Raw genomic sequence first — 21,710 nt, 5'->3', positions numbered from 1 at the left:
GGACCCGATATAATATAACCTGGTCACGAGATCTCAACGGTGTTCCGCAATGCTATTTATTGCCAAGGCAAGAATTACAACCGGTTGGTCAATGGCATAATACAATTTCGTGCATTCGGAGTAGTACCGATTTTAGATCCCACGTCTCGTCGCCGCTCCACGTTTGATGGCTCCGATCTTAACTGAACCAGGTATGTTAGTTGTATATTGAAGCCATACATAGTTGCTAGTTGTGGCACCCTTTGAAACGGTATGACAACATGCGGCTGTGCGCGCGCACTTTTTCATGCTTGGTGATCTGTCAGCTGTGGAGTGCCAACAGCGCTTGTGGCCGTTGATAAGTAGGCAGCTGGCCCATGTCCGTAGCACCAGCTTGTTTGACAATTCGCCCCTGGCTATGGTTGGGCCGGGGCCTGTGATTGGTGAACAGCCTGTTGAAACCGGCCAGTGGAAAAGCTGCAAGGGACGGCCGAAAGAGCCGACCAGCCAATCTGGAGCATGTTATCGGAATGGAGGCCTGTGAGTGGAGGAATCCACCTCCTTAATCTGACGGAGTCCACGAGTGGTTTCTCTCCATCTTGTCGATTTTTTGTCTCGCTTTCCTGACTCGATAATCAGCTATCGCTTTTTGAATTGCGCAAGGACGGTCTTTACCAAAGTTATCAGCGTATTTGCATTCCGACAGCGTCAAGAAATCCCAGTCGCTCACTCGCTCATTCATTGTTTATCGTTTATTGTTTGTGACAAGGAGAATATTCTTTCCAACCTCCTCCATTCCTTTGAGGGATCTTTGCGGGCGCATACACAAACTGCAACTTCACAAAATCCAACAGCTCGAAGTCCTAAGCATTCCGAAACCCCGCGCCGCCCAACCGTCTGGAAGGCTTAAAAATGATCGAGTAGATACCATCATTTTTTCCATCACTTGGTCTCTGCCACTTGGTTTTGTTTGTTCCAAAGTCGCTCTTGCTGTTGCACGTTGACCGTGGCAGAGCGTCCGTTACTTATTGTTTTAGAACCGACCTAGAAACAGTTCTCTGCGAGACTGTATTCGCCCTCATTTGGCATTATCATCATCACCATCGTGCTGGCTGTGCCGGATTCCTCAGGGATACTGTAGACTGGGTCTCAGGAAGTGGGATACTTTGAAAGTTCTTACATACCAGACAGGATTAATTATACAACTGCTAGGCTGCGACGATAGTAGAACTGAGACGGAGTTTTTTGCAAGTATCGACAACACTTTCAACACAGAGCGCCTTCAACATCGACCTCATCACCTGACTAATATCCTTCCACGTCTTCCATCAAATATACACATCTAACATCATGGGTTTACTACGGAGAGATCGCGATGATGCGCCAGTTAGTAAAAAGCAGAAGTGGGATTATATTGTATGTATCAATTGCGCTTGTCGGTGTCGGTATCGTGATATCAATTGGTAGCTATCGATATTGCGATCTTATGTCGCTTGCTAACCAAACAAAAAAAAAAATTAGAACCTCAACGACTTCAAGACTCGTTCTTGCTGGTCGCCTGTCGCCTATTTCTTCTTCTTCGTCAATTTCTTTTTCGGCGTCTTCGTTGTCGCTGCTGATTGCTACACTGCTGTCAACCTGCTCATCTTCGACCGCTGGTCTTCGAAAATCGACCCTGTTGTCCCATTCAGAATATCGAAATGGATCTTTGCCGGATGCATCATCTTCTCCTTCGTACTGATTGGGCTCTCGATTCTCTGGAGCATCAAGGCAATTAAGGGTAACAGTATTGCTCGTGGTTACTTGAACGTTTATGCCCAGAGATGGTACTGCGTCGGCAGGGATGGATACAAACGTTTCCTCGTCTTTACCGAATTGACTAAGAGTAAACATGGCAGCGACTATGTGATGTTGTTCACATATTTCTCCTTTAAAGGTATAATCCCAGAACTCAATATGCATTGTGGGGCTGTTACTGATATTGTATAATAGGCTGGGCCCAAGTCCTCCTTGCTGACGGACCTCGTCAGGTCCTCAATGGCATAACGCTCTATGCCGTCATGCAGGCTAAGATTATCCCAGGGACACAGAAGAGCGGTATCAGTGGCCTTCTCGCCTCCATCAAGGCTCTCGAGGAGGAATCTTTGACACAGGCAATAATCTTATCTGTCATGCTCTTTACCTGCGTCTGGTGGATTTTGACATTCCTCTCCCTTGCTTTCGCCGTGCTGCTTTGGATAATGTTTATTTGGCATCACATCCCAAGCGGCCACACCCTTGGATCGTACTGCAGGGAGAAGATTGACAAGCGACTAGTCGGCATTGTGGCTAAGAATCATAAGAGGACCATCGAAGAAGAACGGGAGGAAAGGATGAAGGCAGACCAAGCAGGACTTGGTGCTAGAAAACCCACCTTACCCGTCTTTGGAGATGCTCCTACCGGACCTGCAAAACCCCCAACAGGCCCGACTCTGCCGTCTATTAGTGAGAAACCGGTCGCCCCCGGGCTTAAGAGAACCAATACCATGGATACGTTTACAACCACTGTTTCTTCGAGACCGGATACAAGCATGCCGTCTAGACCACCATACGCCGCTGCAAGACCTCAATTCCCAATGAGATCATCTACCAATGATACAGCAATGTCGACCACATCGTCGATGTTCGATGATTCGGCTAGTCTACTAGGAGATCGAAAGGATCCATTTGCGAGGACCAATACCCCTCTACACCGACCACAACCACCAATTGGGCCATACAGCAGAAACTACGGACCGGGGCATGGGCCTAACTCTTCTCAAGCCTCGCTCACGAATCCATATGAGTCCGCTCCTCTCCAACCACATGACTTCCTTGGATCTCAACAATATCTCCCACCAGTCAATCGAAACGACACTGTATCGCCGTTTTATCAGCGTCAGCCACCTGTTAACCGCAATGATACTATCTCTCCACTAGGGAATGGGCCATCACTAGTTCAACATAGACCACTTAATTTCGAGCCAATGCAAGCTCCCTTCCAGCCGTTCCCTCCGAATAACTCTATTCCCAGGCGATTTCCGGTCCGACCTCAAGAGCAAAACTTTGATTCGGGGATCCAGCAACCACCAATTGCGCATACTCCATCCCCAGCTCCCGATTTTTCAAAATACACGGAGCATCGACATACACCTCCTATCCATCATATGCCACAAAGCGAAATTTTCGAGATGGATGGTGGTGTCACTGCACAAAGCAACCCAACGGCTGCTGGGGCTGTTGAACTGAGCAGTTCGCCTCCAAAAACTACTCCTGCCCCCATCCAGAGCACCACAGATGGTTCGTTTGCTGCCCATCCTATGGCATTCGAGCTTGATACTGGTGTTCCGGTTGCTGCTCAATCCCCGACGAAATCCTCTCCACCTCAGACAAGGATTCGCCGCCTCACCCCTCCCCAGCTGATAACCACTCCAGCACCGCAAGCAAATTCACCTCCTAAACAAGCTCCTCAACAGACAACTAACCCCGCATACAATAAACCGAGATATCAACCCACCGGTGCCCCAATCGCTTCTACTTCGACCCCTCCACCCCAGGCGCAAAGACAGCTACCACAGAGAAGAATCCAACAAGACTTCGAGCGCGAAGAACACGGAGTCGGTAGAAACATCCACGGCAACTACGACATCGAAGCCGACGTGCTAGATTCATACCTCCATCGTTCTCCACCATCTCAAATCCAACCTCAACCGCCCCAACCCCTCCAACGACCCTTCATGCAATATGAGTCACAGGGACAGCAAGGAAGTAGACCTTCCACGCCGACCCGTGGTCTCCCAGTTCGTCGAGAATCTGGCGATTCATACTACAGCAATAGCGGAGCCCTTGGTCTGGCTTTTGGCCCACCAATGAGAAGTATGACCGACACGCCTACATCTGGGTTTGCGGGACCCCGAGGGATGAGAAACGATGAGTTCGGAACGCCGGAAAGGAGTATGACTGCCCCATTTGCACGACAACCAGATGTTCGAAACTCGCCGCCAAGGGGTAATAGCAGAATTTTTGAGAACAGAATGGGACCTTCACCACCAAGAGGACGGGGGCCACAACCATACGGAAGGGGTAATGGAAACGGAAACGGTAACGGTAATGGACAGGGAGGCTATGGTGGAAATAACGGATACGAACAAGGTGGTTATGGTGGCGGATATTCCGCCTGGTAAAAACTATGATGTATGACCGTTCTATGTAAGAGGTGGGTGTTTTCCTGACTAACGGCTCGAAAAAGCGAAGCTGTATTTTACATTCTTGTATTCTAAGTTTTCCCTCGCCCCACCCCCCTTTTACTCTTACTTTCTTTTCTTTCTTTTTATTTCATTTTTATTTATTTACTATCTGGGACGGCATTATGGTGTTTAACTGGTTATGGCGGGATTTACTTATTTTCTGGTTCGGCTTTTTTTTTGTTGACTTTGTTGTGACGGAATGCCTGTCCCTGCTACATTTATACCCTCGTTAACGACTTTATTTTATTTTACAATTCACTCTTTACAAGATATACCCGCGTTGTTTCGATGCTATAGATATGTTGTGAGGTTCTAGGAGAATGAGATATGTGTAAGAACTATGTTCGTATAGATATGTATGCTGGGTACGAGACCATGTATGTACATACATGTGATAAGCTACAAAGTGAACACGAATCTATAGAAGCGCTGCCTCGGATACCAAAAAACTATCTCAAACGAAAGATTGACATCAGCAGGTCAGCCTAGCGGCCCTCCCCCCTTCACGGCTTTTCCTCTTATCCATTAACATTAATGTGTCGGATAGTATTATTCTTGGCTTGGTCAATTAGACCATGCCTCGAATGTCTCGCTTTTCGGCGATGCGGCCAGTGGAACCCCAAAGATCCCCAGGATGCGTCGATAGATCAGAATTACGGACTTTAGGAGGAGCCTTGAAGAAATTTGTTATGAAATTGAAGCGGGCCACGTATGCAACTATTACTTATTTTAAATTTTCAACTATTCGCGGGTCAAGAAAAGCGTTTGTAAAACGGCCTTCTCATCTCGCATCGGGGTATTGAGGGCCAAGGAAACCGATAGACAAGGCTTTATCATTTCTTTTTAATTTTATTAGAGCCTGGGGGAATAATTATTGTTGCAGATTTTTTGGATGTCATCTACCCAGGCTGTTGCCGGATTGTAAATATATAACAGGCCGGGATCCAAATTTTTCGTGACTGAGCAAATGTCATATTTTATAGGTTCGTTTGAGGCTTGTCTTGTAGATTTAGAATTCTTTAATTAAACATTGATGGTAAGGTTCCACGATGAATGACTTAGGTGGTCATCCTGGGGGCCAATGCCGCATTGTAATCGGAAGCGTGCGTTTAGAAATATATTTATTTATAGAAGCAAAGAAAAAATATTGCTACATTGAGATATCGCACGCCTTAGGAGCTGGCGCGCGGACTAAAGTAATCTACTCATCAGTAGCTCGAGACTCGTATTGCATGCTGCAGAACGAGCTTGAATGTCCGATTATGACTATCTCGAAGGTTATATATGCGGTACCTAATATGTAGAGAAGGCTCACCTGCATCAGGTCAGGTCACTTCAGATTGATCAGGTCCAAGCAGTCTGGTCAATACATTAAAGATAATATTAGAAGGAAACATAAGCCAGGATGTTCGTCGAGAGGCGGTTTATACGAAATAGTCCAGTTCTTTATACCCATACTGGCAATGTGAACATTGAGCATGCGGTTGGAGTTTTAGCTATCGGTATTAGTTTAATATATTATATTATATCACCCAATATCGGTCTCTTAGATGGCTAGACGCGAAGATTTGTTATGTCAGTCATGTGAATGGCTGCTAGATTTGTAGAATAATATATGTATAGGACTGCGGTGAGCTTAGGTATATAGCGGATTTTGATGATCTTACCATCGTGTCCTCTGGAGCCAGCATGTACGGTCTGAATCTTTATATCTCCCGAGCTCAGAGAATCGTTTTATGCATCACCGGAAATCGAACGAGGCAACTTAGGATTTCTTCCGGACTAATCCTCTAATTATGAATATTAGTCTCGTGCCCTTATGAATATCATGTATACATAACGTTGGAAAGTTTACTCCAGTATCGCCATGATGGCCATCACCGGTATCTGTGGGTTCGGGACATTTCCAGACTTGAAGTTTAACACAGATGGCGTGAAGTTTAGCCTACTTGTGTAGATCTATAGACCGAAAACTCCGCAGTTTTCGAATTCGCGAGACCAATATAGTTATATATTCACATGAAAATTTTTGGCTCCCTTTCTGCAATATATCGACGATATCGTTTACGGTGAGTGAGTATATCAAATATATCTGTTATTGCACTGTCAGCTGTCTCTGAAGGCTGTAGTTAACATAGCAAGCAGGCAAAGGCCAGTAGGGTACATTTACCTCGACTCATAAAGTTTATTGGGTCAATATCGTATAACCCCCTTAGTAATCGGTATACTGTTCCGGAATTATATAGAGTTTATTCGAAGGAAGTTCGTGTCGGAACTTTCGTTCGTAGAACATCTAAAACTAAAATCGTCGAAAGCATGTTTATAAAAGTGTCTATGTTGATCTTCAATATATATTTATAATCGGTAGGGCTTATGTTGCGGTCACGTCCGCGGTCCAATCGATATCGAGGCTCCGCTTTAGGGGTTACCGAGTTCCATCTCTATGCTTGACTTATCGCCGTGGTTCGAGAATAAGCATGCCGTATTCTTCTTATTCGAGATATTGAATAGCTCTGAAACCGGTATCCATATCCTCTTCATATCGAGTGGATAACCCTATAGTGTTATATGTAGGCACGTTTTAGCTTCGTAACCCCTGGATATCTTCGGTTCCGCGTTGAATATTCCATGCCGTTTGATAGTGAGATCCGTTCTGAGAACCATTTCGTAGGTACGTAAAATGTCGATAATTCTCATGATATATTGATCGATATTACTAGTACTGGTGTGAGGTTGTGATATGGTCTCTAGGAGACTACCAGCTATCTAGCTGGCCCACCAGCTATACATAGGTAAATGGACGGTATAGAGCGGTGGGCGGTAGGCCCGCCTATAAGCCTAAGGGAACACAAGTGTCTATTGGAAGAAAGGCCTAAATAACAAGAGCTCGCGCTTGTGGATAAAACATAGAATACTGTAAACTGGTGAATGTTCGTCTGTATGTGTGTATGTATATGTCGTATGTAAGTAAGATGTCCCCCGACAGGACCCAGCATAGCAGATTACAATTTATAGACAAAACGAATGGGTGCGCCGTCGCCAAGCTGTGTTGAACAATAAAAAAATACAACAAGTCAAGTCCACCACTCCTATACCACCTTCACCACACTGGTATCTTTGAAGACGAGGGAGGTTATGGTGAGTACTCCCCATCAACCGTTGCTTCATGACGCCTCTGAAAGTATAATAGTATATATATATATATTACGCATATCTCGTGAGATCCATGATACGTGCACAGAACTTCACACGAATTTTATTGTAAATGGAAAGAGCTATGCCCTATCGCAAATTCAAACGAAGTCTCGATTAAATGCTCTAGTCGTGCACTGGTAGTATCTGGCTTCCGCGCGAAGGCTCGGTATTCTAGGGAAACGTACAATCTAGGCCTGGAAACTCCTTATAGCGACATAGACTAATTCCCGAGGCACTCGAGCTATATACCAAGTACACGTGCGTTTTATAATTAATAATTTACTCGTATTGGGGTATATAACATGCGAGAAAAGATGGCCTCGGAGCGAGAGAAAAAAGCCCTGTGAGACCCTTCCCAACAGAAATTAAAGGGGTTGCTGAGACCGTGGTTAACGAAAGCGAAGAATTTCCTGCTTTTTTGCAAAATTTTGAATAATACAGAAGCAGGGAACTAGAACTTGATGACTACAGCACAACTTTAACTAGCTAGGTTACGCAAGTCTCGTGGAAAGTCCCACCTGTGGGACTTTAACCCTGTAAGTCGGGCGGATAATGTGTTGATGTCGCGAAATACCACACATATGGCGCCACAACATGCATTTTCCCATCATTGAATCTACCCGCCGCAATCCTAACTTCTTAACTTTTCATCCCCGTACGAAATTTTCAAGGTCAAGAAGAAATATCAGAAGGTATGTAAAACGAAATGTTCTTCAAGGAGAACGACGGTTGCCAAAAGCGTCGATGTTATGGATAACAAAGCTAATGTGTTATTTTTCGTAGATATCGAACAAAAAAGTCGAAAAAAAGGGCAAAAAAGAAAGGAGCGACCGTGGATTGAACACGGGACCTTGAGATATTGGCCTTTGGGGACTGCAATCTCCTGCTCTACCGCTGAGCTACCACTCCGACCACTGAGCTAAATCGCTCGGATGTATACTGCATCCAAAATCTGACATTATAGAGTAAACTACGACCAATGGTCAGCTGGGCACCTTCACGAAGACACCAATTTCCCATCATGGAACATTTAGCTACGGGAAGCATCGGCACAATTACAATGGAGGTTAACAACAGGTGAACGGTACCTAGGTAGTTATGTACTCAATACTGACAGCCACCTTGAACGATGAGGCAGCAAGCATAAGGCTAATGTACTGCACAACAAACAGGCACGGCTAGCAGTTCTGTTCAGGTTAAGTCGAGAAACTTGGCGTACGGTGTATCTGAAATCCTCCAATGGTCTCGCTTTCGAAACATTATATGCCAAAATAAAATCGAATTGTTGGATTGAAAGGATTAAGAGGAGCGTCAGGAACGCCCGAGTCGAAAAAGTTCGCTGCGCTGTCGCCGCCAATTTTGGAAACTCAACAAAACGGGATTTGGGAGAAAGTTGCAACAATTACAACACACTATCTGGCAAGAGTCTCGAGGCCAGCTGCCGGATTTTCACTCTTCGATCGTGCTGCGCGCTGGCAATGGGACAGCACCCGTCTTGGTACTAAGCTGGATCCACCTGTAGATCTCACAGGAAATTTAGTTGCTAAAGCACACCATCTAGAACTACAAAATCTACTGCGCTAGAAGTAATTTGATCCTGGTGGCAAGTACAGCCTGGATTTCTCACAAGATGTGAATGTATCACGCATTTCCACCGCATCTCCAGAATAAACTAGCCTTGGTGGAAAATATTCCCTAGTTTGGGACTTGCTCATTATTTAATCCTGCCAACCCCCCACCTCGAGCTCCATCTTTCCCATCCCCCTTCACCTCCCTGCTATCGATCTATACCACCGACTTGCCTATCCGTGGCTTCCGGGAGTCGCGGACATCGGACAGCAATGGCGCGTATCGCGGCTATTAGATCGCTAACTGCGCGACAACAATATATGAACATATGATACCATCGGCCGCATGGGACGCGCGATGTGAGAATAATCTCTGCGGAATCCCGGCACGTGGCTTCTAAAGAATCGTTGCAGAAGAGAATTTTCATCTCAACAACAAAATATCCAGGGCCTCCCGCAAGTACATACAATATCTTCCACGAAAATCACTTTCGACGCCATGGGCCGTCGTCAATCCCGTGGAAGGACAGAGCCCAGGACTGTCGATGACTATACAGGGCCTTGCGCTCCGAATATATGAAGCTGACGTCTACATGTATTCATTTACATAAGACACGGAAAACACAATGTCTCAAAGGAAAGCTTCTTGCACGAGGCACACCAAAAATTTGCCACGGTCAAAATATAAATGGAAACCGGGTACGTCGGAAGTTCTCGAACGTGGAGATGACTTTCCGGATTGCCTATGCTATTTGTAGCCTCGCCGACGACGCAAGCAACTATGCGCCTCGAAAGCGCAAGAATATGGTCGAATCGAAATGGACGTGGGGTGCTGGATGGGGATATGCCGAATTCAAGTCACCCTGGCGACCCCCATTACACCCCTAGCAAATTTGATGCCATCTCTTGGATCGCCGGTGCGAGAATGTGGGCGGGGCAGACCCGAAACCGGAAGCGCATGGTTCCGAGCTTGGAGCGCCAACGTAACCGATCGAACGATGCTTTTTGAGCCAAGTAATCCTTCTATTTTGAAATGGCCAATGATTCTGACGATGCTTCTTAAGAGATTCATGAATCGCCCGAGCTGTCAAAACAGATAATAGTTCACGATTTCGTTTTCTTACCCTCGTTAGCTATGACCATGGGTTCTACCATCGGATGCTATTGCGACGAATTCAAGTTATAATAATGTACGGAACCTGGTCCCCATCTATTGTTAATTCTGTATATCCGTAACACGTAGCACAGAGACACGGTGGTCTAATAAAACGAAACGAGTACGATAAGCCTCCCAATACCCCCAAACCAGTAATATCAGTTCTTCGAACTACCATGATGCCCCGCAACCTCCGTCTCCCTCCTTTCCGTACCGCTATCAGTATCTTCAGAATGGACCCATCTGTTCTTTATACTCTCCTCCGTCTCTTCAAGCTTCACCTTCCCTTCCGCATTCTTCTTCACCACAAAACTCCTGCGTTCGGTATTGAGCCACGCGGTCCCATTTAACTCATCATAGTTATCCCAATCTTCACTGAGGACGTGTAAGTACCCGCCGTGACTGACGATCACGACTTCTTCGTCTTCCTTGAAGTTGTCGAATAAAAAGTTTCGAGCGTACGCCCCGCGCTCTTCTACGTTTGTTGCAGCGAATATTCCTACCTTTCCAGGCCATTCTGGGGACAATGTTTCGACTTGGGAGAAGTCGAGGCGGGTGTGGTGTTCATATCCAGGAGGGGTATTTACTTTAACTCCGTCTTCTTCACCATTCGCAACGTTCGATAAGAACTCTTGCACCTCGGGAATAGTGGAACCTATATCGCATTCCCATTCTCCGATTTCTTGAAAATAAGGGTCCATTCGAATTTTAAACTCCTTGTTTTCTGAGACTAGGCGGGTGATGGTTGGGTGGAAGGATTCGAGGGTGGTTTGGATGGTACGTTTTAAGGGAGAACAGATGATGTGGGTTATGGAGTCATGGTGGGGGAAAGTGGAGGCAAGGGTTTGGCATTGGGAGTGACCGAGGTCGGTGAGGATTGGATCGCGGAGACGGAATTGCCAATTGATGTTGTGGTAGCCTTGGGCGTGGCCTGCGTGTCATGTTAGTATTGTCATGGTTGGTATCAGGCGTTAAGACTTACGAACGAGGTGGACCAATCGTGGCGGCATTGCGATAATGAGATGATTGCCAGAGAATGGGGAGTGGAAGGAAGAAAGGGTAGAGTTTATGAGAGAAGTATGCTGGATATTAAGTATCTACTCCGTTACCGACAGGATTGTCTTCCCGTGGAAACAGAGAAAAGGGTCGGTCGGTCCGGTCAGCTTCTTAATAATACAATGATTTCTTGGACCTGATCGATCGATTGAGCGGGTTGACACAATCATCGCAAGTACTAGTCAGAATGCGGATTAGTGCGGATTCCATTGGCTGCCGACCCGCAGCTTGGCACGGGCCGGCTTGCTGCCCCCTCGCCTGTACCTTCGTGCATGCGCTGTAACTGGTGCTGCCGTCTACCGTAGCAGTTGAAAAACTAGCTTTTAATTCTCAGGAACCAATCTAGTGGGGCGGGATTTTCTCCTCTCCTATCGTGACTCATGCGGTCTGCCGTTGTGCGGTTGGATGTGGCCGATCAAGAGCAACGAAAGCTTCTTTTTGGTTTAGTTTGGGTTGCTGGATTCGTACATTTGACGAATGTTTAGATTGACCCGCTTTCGCTTCATCCAACCAGTCCAATCGATTTTGTCCGCATTGTCTGAGCTTTGACGGGCGTACGAGTTTGGCCATTGAGTGAGCTCCTCGGGGCATGTCTCTCCGATTACTTTTGGAACACCGTGCCATGCCCATCGTGATCGGCCTCCCATTACTACTGCATCCCCCGAGCGAATTCTGATTATGAGGGTGTGGTCATCGAGCGGAGGGGGTGGAGGAGGTGGTTCCTTGCCCTTTTTCTTCTTGTTTTGCTTTTGCGATTGCGGTTTTGGAGATTCGACGGTGGTGGGTGACACTGCATTGTCGTCTTGGGCCTCGGGCGAGAGAGATATCAGGAAGAGAGCATCACATCCGATACTGATTGAAATGAGATCTTTGTCCGCCTCCTCGCTAACATCTCTGTGGGTGGAGAGGGTGTCGCCGGGAGAGTACGTATTGCAAATTGCGGCCTCCGGTTCGACGGTTGGAAACTTTTGATATCGTCAGTTGAATCCCCGAAACATCTGTGGATGGAGATTTCATACAATTCCGTGAATTAGATTCCGAATATCTTTTGGAAATTGCACGGGTGGCCCATTCGGATACTTCTTTGCGGTCCAATCGTACTGTCCACCCAGTGTCATCCACCGTAGTTTCCTCTCGAGCACTTCCACCACACTTAAAGGCTTATGCACGTCCGGGTCCTTGGGTGTAAATGTAGTAGACTTCGGCAGGTCGAAGAAAGATTTATCGGTATCGGGGTATGGAACATTGTAGTGGAGGTGGACGTTGGTGAGATGCTGTGGGTTTGAAAGATCCCGGAGAAGTAATTTCGATAGAAGAGTTTCTTGTACTGGTATCGGTAGGAAGGATGGGAGGATCCGTAGGCCTGGACAGTTTCAATTGGTAAAATACACAATTGGAGTATTGGAGAATAGGTGAATACCTGGTAAAGATGCGTGTTCGTATACGTTCAAGGGTTCCAAGACTGTCGGATCCACCCGTCTTTCGAGAAATTCTCCGTATACCGCAGCCAGTGTCTCCGGTGATATTGTCTCGATAACTTTCAAGGAACCAGTCGTATCAACTGTTGTCGAATTGAGGTTCCGGAAGTCCAGAATGTGGGATGCCTCGGGTATGAATTCGACAGGCAACTTTTGGTAGTACTTTTGGAGATCCCGAACAGACCTGGGTGCTGTCGCATGAGCTTCGAGGGTACCATCCTTCGGCATTTTGTATTAAAATGCCCGATATCGAACAAATGTCCAGCTTCACTTTATAATCTTTCCTTCTTTCTGGAAATATCATCGGAAGATGAGGGGGTAGCCTCAGCGCAAAGTTCATCCGATGTCGTGTCGGTTCGATATTGGGATGGCAAACATGGTTTGTCCTGAGAGCGCGTGGCGTAACGTCGTTGACACTCTGGTTCGAGCTCTCATTGTCGTGTTGGAGAACACGATCGAAGTATCCACGAGTAGCTCTTTAACAAGATTCTTCGAAGTAATACTTTGAGGTACTTCCATACCTTACAGTATCTCGGCTCGAGTCAGGAATGTATCCTTTGAGAGGGAATCTTGGTGGTTCTTGATTGTTGTCCTGTTGATTTGTTTGGGAGTGTTGCGATACCCACAAAGAACTAACGAAGAATCAGCTTGGACCTTCTCTTCCCCCACAACGTCGACTCGACGTCCAAGCTGTCTTCCACCTACAACCCTCCCAGCCGTCGTCCATATATCAATTGCCCCGTCTCTCCATCCACCTCAATCGCGCTCCCATACGTCGGAAGAGAAATACTGAAGCTGTCAAATTATCTCAAGGTCCTTTAGCTACCCCTACTACTTCGACCTGCCAGCCTTTTCATTGGACCAGCTCTAAATACAACACTGCCAACACAACATTCCTCGCCATCTCTATTGTGAGTATCATTCCCTATCGTCGTGCCGTCTGTTGCTCTCCGTTATATCCTATCGTGCTCTGTTATTTTCTGTTGTTATTCTGTTGCCCTCTGTTCCTCGGACGACCTCCAAAAATGCTGGCATAAACATCTTCGCCATGATTTGGCTGCGGAAGACTTCACCAGCTTTGCTATCCCCATCCTGCAAACCTCTGCTATACCGCACTTTCAACGTCTTCATTTCGCATAAGCATATCGTCTCTTCTCCAGTATACTTTTACCCTTCCGATGCTATTATATTACGTTATCTGCGACGTCTACCTCGGGTCGGGCCCCTGCTACCCAACACGCCAGTTCCCTGATCACCATCGTATCCTGGAGTTCCCCCCTTCCTTGATATCCATCCCCATCCCCATCTCCTCCCCTTTGTTTTGCCTTTTCTGTATTCTCCATATCAAAAATTCCTCCAATGCTTGGTTGTGGCGGTGCCGGTCGTGGCGGGTGGCCCAACCACCAGCTCCCTCGTCGGCCTCGAATTAGCCATCCCTATTCGTCCCAGCACATCCAACAATCCATCCAAAATGTGGCTCCGGGCCCGGCCAGGCAAGCTGCCAACCGTGCTGCCTTGCTAGCTGCCCAAGAGCGTGCTGCTGCCGAGCCGCACTACCCTCCCGGGCCTGGGCATCCCATGGCTTCGGCTTTGCAAATGAACCCGGGACCTCTTTTGGGACCTCCTCCTGCCCCATTGGCTGTCAACCCCGGACTCCGTCCTGCGCTGGCTATGAACTCTGTCGGGAATCCGATGGCTGCTGTTCCTCGCGGACGTCCGTTGAACCGACATAGCAGCCGGGATCAAATCATCTTGAACCACCACGCTGTTCTTCCTCCTGCCCATGCTGCATTCGATCATCGTGAGCGTCTTTCTATGCCATCCGATAACTATCAACCACCTGTTATCGATCGACCTGTTGATTGTAAACCACCTCCTAATTCTCAACCGCTAGCTGACTATCAACCACCCAGCTACTATAATAATAACCAGCATCATCAGAGATCTTCCTCGGTTTCCTCCACCTGGGCCGCCATGGAGAACTACGAACGAATTGACAAAATAGGTGAAGGTGAGTTGATTTCAACCTCTCTGTCAGAGGCTAGTGCTTATATTTGCCTAGGAACCTATGGTGTCGTCTACAAAGCCCGTGACCTTCGCCACGGAGGCCGCTTCGTCGCCCTCAAGAAGATCCGTCTCGAACAAGAAGACGAGGGCGTCCCGTCCACTGCCATCCGCGAGATCTCCTTGCTCAAAGAACTCAACACGAATGAAAACATCGTGCGTCTGCATAACATTGTTCATGCCGATGGTCATAAGCTTTATCTCGTCTTCGAGTTCCTTGACATGGACTTGAAGAAGTACATGGAGACCATCCCGAAGGGTGTCCCGCTCGAACCCGGCCTCGTCAAGAAATTCATGTCTCAACTCTGCTCCGGTGTCAAATTCTGCCACGGCCGTCGTATCCTTCATCGGGATCTTAAACCTCAGAATCTCTTGATCGATAGCAACTTGAACCTCAAGCTTGCCGACTTTGGCTTGGCTCGCGCTTTCGGCGTTCCTCTTCGCACCTATACTCACGAAGTGAGTTCTCCCCTCCGACAGATTGTTTCTATGTATAAATTTAACCGGTTTTAGGTTGTTACTTTGTGGTACCGGGCCCCGGAAATTTTGTTGGGTAGCAAGCAATACTCCACCGGAATTGACACTTGGTCCATCGGCTGCATCTTCGCCGAGATGGTCACCCGTCGTCCTCTCTTCCCTGGCGACTCCGAAATCGACGAGATCTTCAAAATCTTTAGGTGTGAATCCTTCTTCTGTCTCTCGCACATTGGATTCTTCTGTACTTGTGCTAATGTACTTTTCTAGCATCCTTGGAACCCCGGATGATTCTACTTGGCCCGGAGTTTCTGCCCTTCCGGACTACAAAACAACTTTCCCACAATGGGACCGCAAAGACCTCGCCACTCAAGTCAAGGGTTTGGACGAAGTGGGTCTTGACCTTCTCGAACAAACTCTCGTTTACGACCCCGTCGGTCGTATCTCTGCGAAGAAGGCCTGCGAACACGAATACTTCTTCAGCGCCGACTTTGATCATCAGGGGCATCCGTCTTTGGTGCACCGCGAATCTGATTAGTATAAGAATCGCCGCCACCTCAAACTCTGGTCCGAATATTCCTCCGAAACACGCGAAGTTCAACTCGACAAAATCATCTGTGGGCCACGTTCCGAAAGGTCCTCTCTTCATGTCAGACCCCAAACTGAAGCACACATTCTCCAGAAGCTCGAGAATCAAAAGACGGAGTTTGAAGCTGAAGCTGAGGCCAAACTTCGAAACAAAAAGCCCCCTACTCTTCTTCCCGGCCTCTTCGAGAAACTTGATCATAGTACCAATCGTATTCGCAATAACACCATGCCCTCGTTCATCGAGTACGTTCGACAAACCCGTCAGACTCCAAAGTAACGTGGTTCTATGGTTCGTCTTGTTTTTTTTCTACGCTCGTGGCCGGTTTACCATTCGGCCACTCCTCCGCCTTTTCCTGTCTATTTTCTTCGGTTTCCTTTTTAACATGCAATTGACATCATCATAAGCAGGATGGGCTCGTTTTTATTTCCCTTGTTTTCCTTCCATTCTAGAGCTTCCTTCTCGTCATCGGCGTGGATCGTGATGGAACTGTTTTTCTTCTAATGAGGTTTCATTCTCGTTTCTCATTTTTCTTCTTTTTTTTCTTACGCCATGCCCGAGCCTAACGTTATAACGTTACGCCGTTATGCTCCTTCCTGATAGTCATCCACCTATATAAAAGGGCACCTCGAACGGCCCTCATTCCTGACTTCCAAAGTCATCCCGCTGTCCGACTTGCCGTGTTCCTCCCTTTGCTTTCCCTCGCACCGTGCATTGCCAGTCGTTCCGTCGTCTGTTTTTCTTTGCACATCAATTGGAGTTTTTCGGTGTTTCGTACATACGCTTTCTGTGACATAACTACTATTCTTTTATGGTAGCATAGACCAGTGCGATGCGGTGCATACACATATTCGATTTAAACAAGATATCGAAACTTGCTCGTTCAAACCTTCGTAGTACCCTGTAGATCTGATCTTTAGCTACATTCCACGCAATAACTACACATGCATGCCCAGGTGCTTAATCTTCGTGATGTTAGAGTGGAGGCCAGGTGGGATCCATGGGAGTGCGTTGTTTCGCGGGTTTTCCATGTGGCCGCTTTCGACCCAACCGACTCTGACATGGCATGACAAGGCCATCTCACCAAAATCAGACCAACATTGCAGTAACTTCTCCCGTTCCGCAGGTATTGTACCGTATTATCAGACGACGCCGTCGATACCATATTCTACGACTTCGTTCCCGCCTGTAGACACCGCTTGTGTTTTCCCAAACGCGGGTGCGGGAAAGCTATCGCCCGATTTGTCAGCGAAACCGGGATCCTTGACATCACCCCAAAAGCCATCCCCTGGCACCCGGACCAGCCGCAAGGGCATTTCCAGGCCTCCGTCCTCCACGCTTGCAGTCGTTTCACCATCGTTTATACATACTCATTCGAAGGCAGCCTGGGATCCAGAGATAGGTCCGGGTTCTCAACCGTCACCTTACGACTCTCGCTCTTCGCTCCCGCAGCCTCGCGGTCTAGCTGGAATAGACACGGCTCCTAGATATTTTTTGAATCCTGCGATAGATTCCGGAGCAATTAGATACAAAAAACTCTCTTATCCGCTTCAACAGAACTGATATTCCTCACGCTTGCGATCTATTATACTCCGAAGATACCTACGCTTTGACTTTGTCACAAGGGATACGAAGCTTCTTATGACCTTCATCTCTTAAATCGCTGTTATAGACCAGGGCCGACTCCAAGATGTTTGCCCCTAATGATGCGAAAGCGACACCACGGCCTCGCAAGTCTGGCTCGTACAACTTTTCTTCACTTCCATCTCACGCACCGCCTTTAATAGTCAAAAATACGACCACTCTCCAAGATCCATCCTCCATACCGTCATTTTCGCAAGCCCAACGACACCGAGAATTCAACGTTCTGGTCAAGAAGTATATACACCAGCTTCTATACGGGTGCGATCGACCGGCCTGCACGACACCAACGTGCGCTACTGCTCGGCGACAGCTACATGCGAGAAAGGACGCTACAACCGGTGGTTCTTCGGCGAGTAAACGGGAGTTCACACCGCTGAGCGCGAGGATCATAGCATGTCAACTTGCAACAGCGGACGAGCCTTATCGGTCTCTATGTCCCGGTTTGGCGGGGCAGGTCAGGAAGGAACTTGATCTCGCAGCTGCGCCGGCAGGTGGGAGGCTAAAACCGGATTTGGGTATGAGAGATCCCAAGAGTTTTATGCAAGGGCTGTTTAATACGACAGCTGTCAGAGGGCTGGAGATGAATGTGCTGCCGCCGCCTAGAGATGTGGTTGATGCGATAGTTCAGGAGGAAGGCACTCCCAAGGTCAAGAACGAAAGCGGGGAGAGGCATAGGAGGATTTCATCAGAACCCGCCCGTCTGGATTCGGAAACGAAGAAAGATCAAGCACCAAGCACGGCGCCGAAACCCACGAACACTGGCGATGGTTACACCCCCACACCCCCGAATCATCCGACCACGGATAGAGATAGGACCACACCACAACATCACATCCGCCCATCGTACCCGGTTTCCACCCCACCGGCATGGTCTCCTCAATCCACCAAGCCCTCACGCCGAAAACTTTCCCACGATCTTTCGTCATACCTTACTTCCCCCAAAAACACGTTTTTCACCCTCGATGTTAATGACCTCCAAACCCCGCCACAACATGTGCACCGCCACAGTACCCGTGATATTACGCAGAGAAGATCTACAGATACGACACCGACTCGAACGGCAAAACCCTCTACCGTCGATGAGAAGAGTAGTACCACGACTAGTACGCCGGTCCGGTCGAGGAATGCAACGCCCATCCCTCAAGCAGTTACGCACTTCACCGTGGATATCATTTCCGCTTTGATTGGGATGCTGGATGATACCTCGGCATCCAACTCTGCGAAGCGAGAAGCCGAAGGGTTTTTACGGCAGAGTTGTCACTATGTGTTCAGCCGCCCCGAGAACCTAGCGAACTGCTTCCCCGAGGATGTGAAAGCCGAGAAGGGGGTTTCGGTGTCACATAGTATGAAAGCACTGTTCGATCGGGGATTTGGCGGAGAAATTGTGAATTCTTTGTGGAAAGCGCTTGGAGATCTGTTTCCTATAGTCGAGGAAGTGGATGTCGGGAAGGAAAAGAGGAAGGTTGTAAATCCTTCTAAGTACGGGGGTGAAGTTGCGGCGAAGGTCTTTACGATAACGCTACACGTTCTTACAGCTGCGTGCCCTATCAAGACACCAGAGGTTTGGGAACATTGTAGAAGGGAGAGGAGTGGAGGGAGCATATGTTTAGATATCTCGTTCGAAGATGAAGGAGAAATGAGACTAGCGAAGAGATTTGCGAGATGTTGGTCTGCTTTCGGTCTTTTCCAGAGCTCCGTTAAGGAAGTTCTCAAAGAGTATCTGCTGGGGTATGCGAAAGTTGAGAGGAGCGGGAGGGTTGAGAATCTGGAGAAGGAGTTGGGGAGAGAATTAGCCGGTGAGGTTGTAGATTCGGGGGTTGGGAAAGGTGGATGGGGGTTGGTGGTTTGTATAATGGAGTGGATGAGGGCGGTAATGCTGAGTGAGTGGGATGGTGGTGAGAGACCCCGGAGCGGTGGGGTCGTGGACGCTAGCATTGCCTTTTTGAGGTTTCTGTGTAAGTCTACTGTCGTTGTATCACTTGGTGAGCATACTACTAACGGTTTTGGCAGATGAGGACCATGAGGCTCTCGGACTCGAAGAATCATATTTTCACAATCAAGTTTTAGCCGACAGGCTAGAGTATAAGAACATGCCTGTCAAATGGTACTTGAAGAAGCCTAAGGCAAATAGTACTCCAACTTTGTTGGATACACCTCCCACGGGGGGTTCGCCACACCCGCGACCTTCTGGGCCACCGCACTTACTAAACCATGCCTTCTTGCTCCCGCCCTCGGCCTTGGTCAAATTCTTCCGATCCATCAACTTCCATCGCATGTCGGCAGCCTACGACGACGCGCTCGCAATGTACCGATTTGTGAATCAGATGGCCGATGTGACACGGCGGGATAACTTCAAACCCTGGCTTCGGAATTTTATCATGCAGAGCTACGACATCGCGATGAACATGTACTTATGTCTCGAGGTGCATCGGAGCTCCGTGGTAATGGATACGCTAAACCAGCTTGTGGGGCGGGAACTACGAGAATGTTTACGGCCCCTGAAAGTCAGGTTCTTAGATGTCGGCGAAGAAGGTGTGGATCATGGGGGTGTGCAGCAGGAATATTTTAGGTTGGTATGGGAGGAGGTCACCAAGGGGGAGTACGGGTGCTTCGTGTCGGACGAAAGGACGCGGATGAGTTGGTTCTCGATCGTGACATTGGAGCCGATGCATAAGTTCGAGTTGTTGGGATTACTGGTGGGGTTGGCGGTTTACAATGGAGTTACGCTACCCGTGAGCTTTCCTTTAGTGATGTATAAGAAGCTTCTGGGGTGGAAGGTGGAGCTAGAGGATTTGGGAGATGGGTGGCCCGAGTTGGTGAAGGGCATGAAGAAGCTTTTGGAGTGGAGGGACGAGGATGGCGATGTTGGGGATATCTTTGTGAGGGGTTACGAGTTCGGATATGAGGCACTTGGGGAGGTGCATAGTGTAGACTTGATGAAGGTTGGAAGAGAGGATAGGTGGGCACCGATCAAGGTTGAGAAGGAACGAGTCACGAGATTGGCGAACTTGGATATATGGTTACCAGCCGGTTCCTTTGTTGCGCGGGGTTATCGTACCATTGCGAGGAATCAACCAGCGGCAGGGCCTTCTTCGACAACTGCACATAGACTCGCAATCCCACCACAGTTGACCAGTCTGTCTTCGCCGGCTGGCGAGGAGGCAGAAGAGTTTCTGGCGGCGATGGATACCGCTCAAAGGAGGCAGGCACACATTATTCCGGACGTTGCGGATTCGATATCTACAAGTGATACATCGTCTCGAAGGATTCTAACGCCCGAAATCCTGACTCCTGGTTCGCAGTCGCCTTCCGTTTCACCCTCTAGACGAGGTAGTGCCGTTGTGATCGAGGAGGATGATGAAGCGGCAGCTACGTGGAAAGCGTACCATAAACAACAACAGTCGGCGGAAACGTCTAGTGTTTCATCGACTTCTCCGGCCAAGATTACAAGCGAGAAGTTTGTGAAGCCGGAAACCGAGGAATCGGAACTTGTGACCAATGCCAATCGGGACCAGTATGTTCGGGATTATGTGTTTTGGCTTACGGATAAGTCCGTTAGACCGCAGTTCGAGGCGTTTGAGAGGGGCTTTCATGCGGTGTTGGATAGGAAGAGTCTTAGCGTATGTTCCCGTTCTATTATTCCCACTTTCGATTCGATGCTGATGGGTACGGTGATCTAGTTATTCAACCCCGTTACCCTCCGACACCTCGTTGAAGGCTCAAAGGAGATCGATATAGCAGCCCTCGAAGCGGCTGCGAAGTACGACGATGGATACCATCCCAACCACCGATGCATCAAAGACTTTTGGGCAATCGTGCGTACCTACGATAACGACCAAAAGCGGGCACTCTTGGAGTTCGTAACGGCGAGCGATCGTGTTCCCGTCAGTGGAATTTCAAGCGTTATGTTTGTCATCCAGAGGAACGGAGGGGACAGCGAACGGGTACCCACGAGTTTGACCTGCTTTGGACGGTTGTTGCTGCCGGAGTACAGTGGGAGGAAGAAGATGAGGGAGAAGTTGAGGGTTGCTTTGGAGAATGGAAGGGGTTTTGGAGTGCCTTGATTGGTTACTGGCCTTGCGTTATTGGTTGTAGAGGGGTAATGAGGCCTTCGTTTTGGGATGATGGCCTATCGTATTTAGCGAGCCTTTCTGGGGGGCTTGGTTGGGTACTATGTAATTATTTGGGGAGTGCGTGCGGGGTTCTACTCTTTTTATCACCTTTTCTACTGCGGGGGGTTCGCAT

The 21,710-nt window shown here is 48.2% G+C and overlaps 5 protein-coding genes across 5 annotated transcripts; 3 read left to right on the top strand and 2 right to left on the bottom strand.

The window, feature by feature from the left end:
• Positions 1-1,329: 1,329 nt before the first annotated feature.
• On the top strand, positions 1,330-4,181 carry DFL_000513 (uncharacterized protein; the record flags this gene model as incomplete). Its single annotated transcript, XM_067634343.1, has 3 exons — positions 1,330-1,395; positions 1,501-1,915; positions 1,972-4,181. 3 exons carry the CDS (start codon positions 1,330-1,332, stop codon positions 4,179-4,181), a joined length of 2,691 nt encoding a protein of 896 aa, XP_067495053.1.
• Positions 4,182-10,321: 6,140 nt separating this feature from the next.
• On the bottom strand, positions 10,322-11,173 carry DFL_000512 (uncharacterized protein; the record flags this gene model as incomplete). Its single annotated transcript, XM_067634332.1, has 2 exons — positions 10,322-11,094; positions 11,146-11,173. 2 exons carry the CDS (start codon positions 11,171-11,173, stop codon positions 10,322-10,324), a joined length of 801 nt encoding a protein of 266 aa, XP_067495052.1.
• A 489-nt stretch (positions 11,174-11,662) lies between these two features.
• Positions 11,663-12,925, bottom strand: DFL_000511 (uncharacterized protein; the record flags this gene model as incomplete). Its single annotated transcript, XM_067634320.1, has 3 exons — positions 11,663-12,184; positions 12,239-12,582; positions 12,640-12,925. 3 exons carry the CDS (start codon positions 12,923-12,925, stop codon positions 11,663-11,665), a joined length of 1,152 nt encoding a protein of 383 aa, XP_067495051.1.
• A 1,131-nt stretch (positions 12,926-14,056) lies between these two features.
• On the top strand, positions 14,057-15,773 carry DFL_000510 (uncharacterized protein; the record flags this gene model as incomplete). The annotated part of the gene is made up of 4 exons (XM_067634308.1): positions 14,057-14,708; positions 14,760-15,220; positions 15,275-15,438; positions 15,506-15,773. The coding sequence occupies 4 exons, from the start codon at positions 14,057-14,059 to the stop codon at positions 15,771-15,773; spliced, it is 1,545 nt and encodes a 514-aa protein (XP_067495050.1).
• A 1,738-nt stretch (positions 15,774-17,511) lies between these two features.
• Positions 17,512-21,529, top strand: DFL_000509 (uncharacterized protein; the record flags this gene model as incomplete). Its single annotated transcript, XM_067634295.1, has 3 exons — positions 17,512-19,420; positions 19,476-21,085; positions 21,146-21,529. 3 exons carry the CDS (start codon positions 17,512-17,514, stop codon positions 21,527-21,529), a joined length of 3,903 nt encoding a protein of 1,300 aa, XP_067495049.1.
• Between the last annotated feature and the right edge of the window lie 181 nt (positions 21,530-21,710).

This window comes from Arthrobotrys flagrans (assembly GCF_004000055.1).
Source record: "Arthrobotrys flagrans strain CBS H-5679 chromosome Unknown unitig_15, whole genome shotgun sequence".
Lineage (NCBI taxonomy): Eukaryota > Fungi > Ascomycota > Orbiliomycetes > Orbiliales > Orbiliaceae > Arthrobotrys > Arthrobotrys flagrans.
This window is presented reverse-complemented; position numbering and strand designations above follow the sequence as displayed.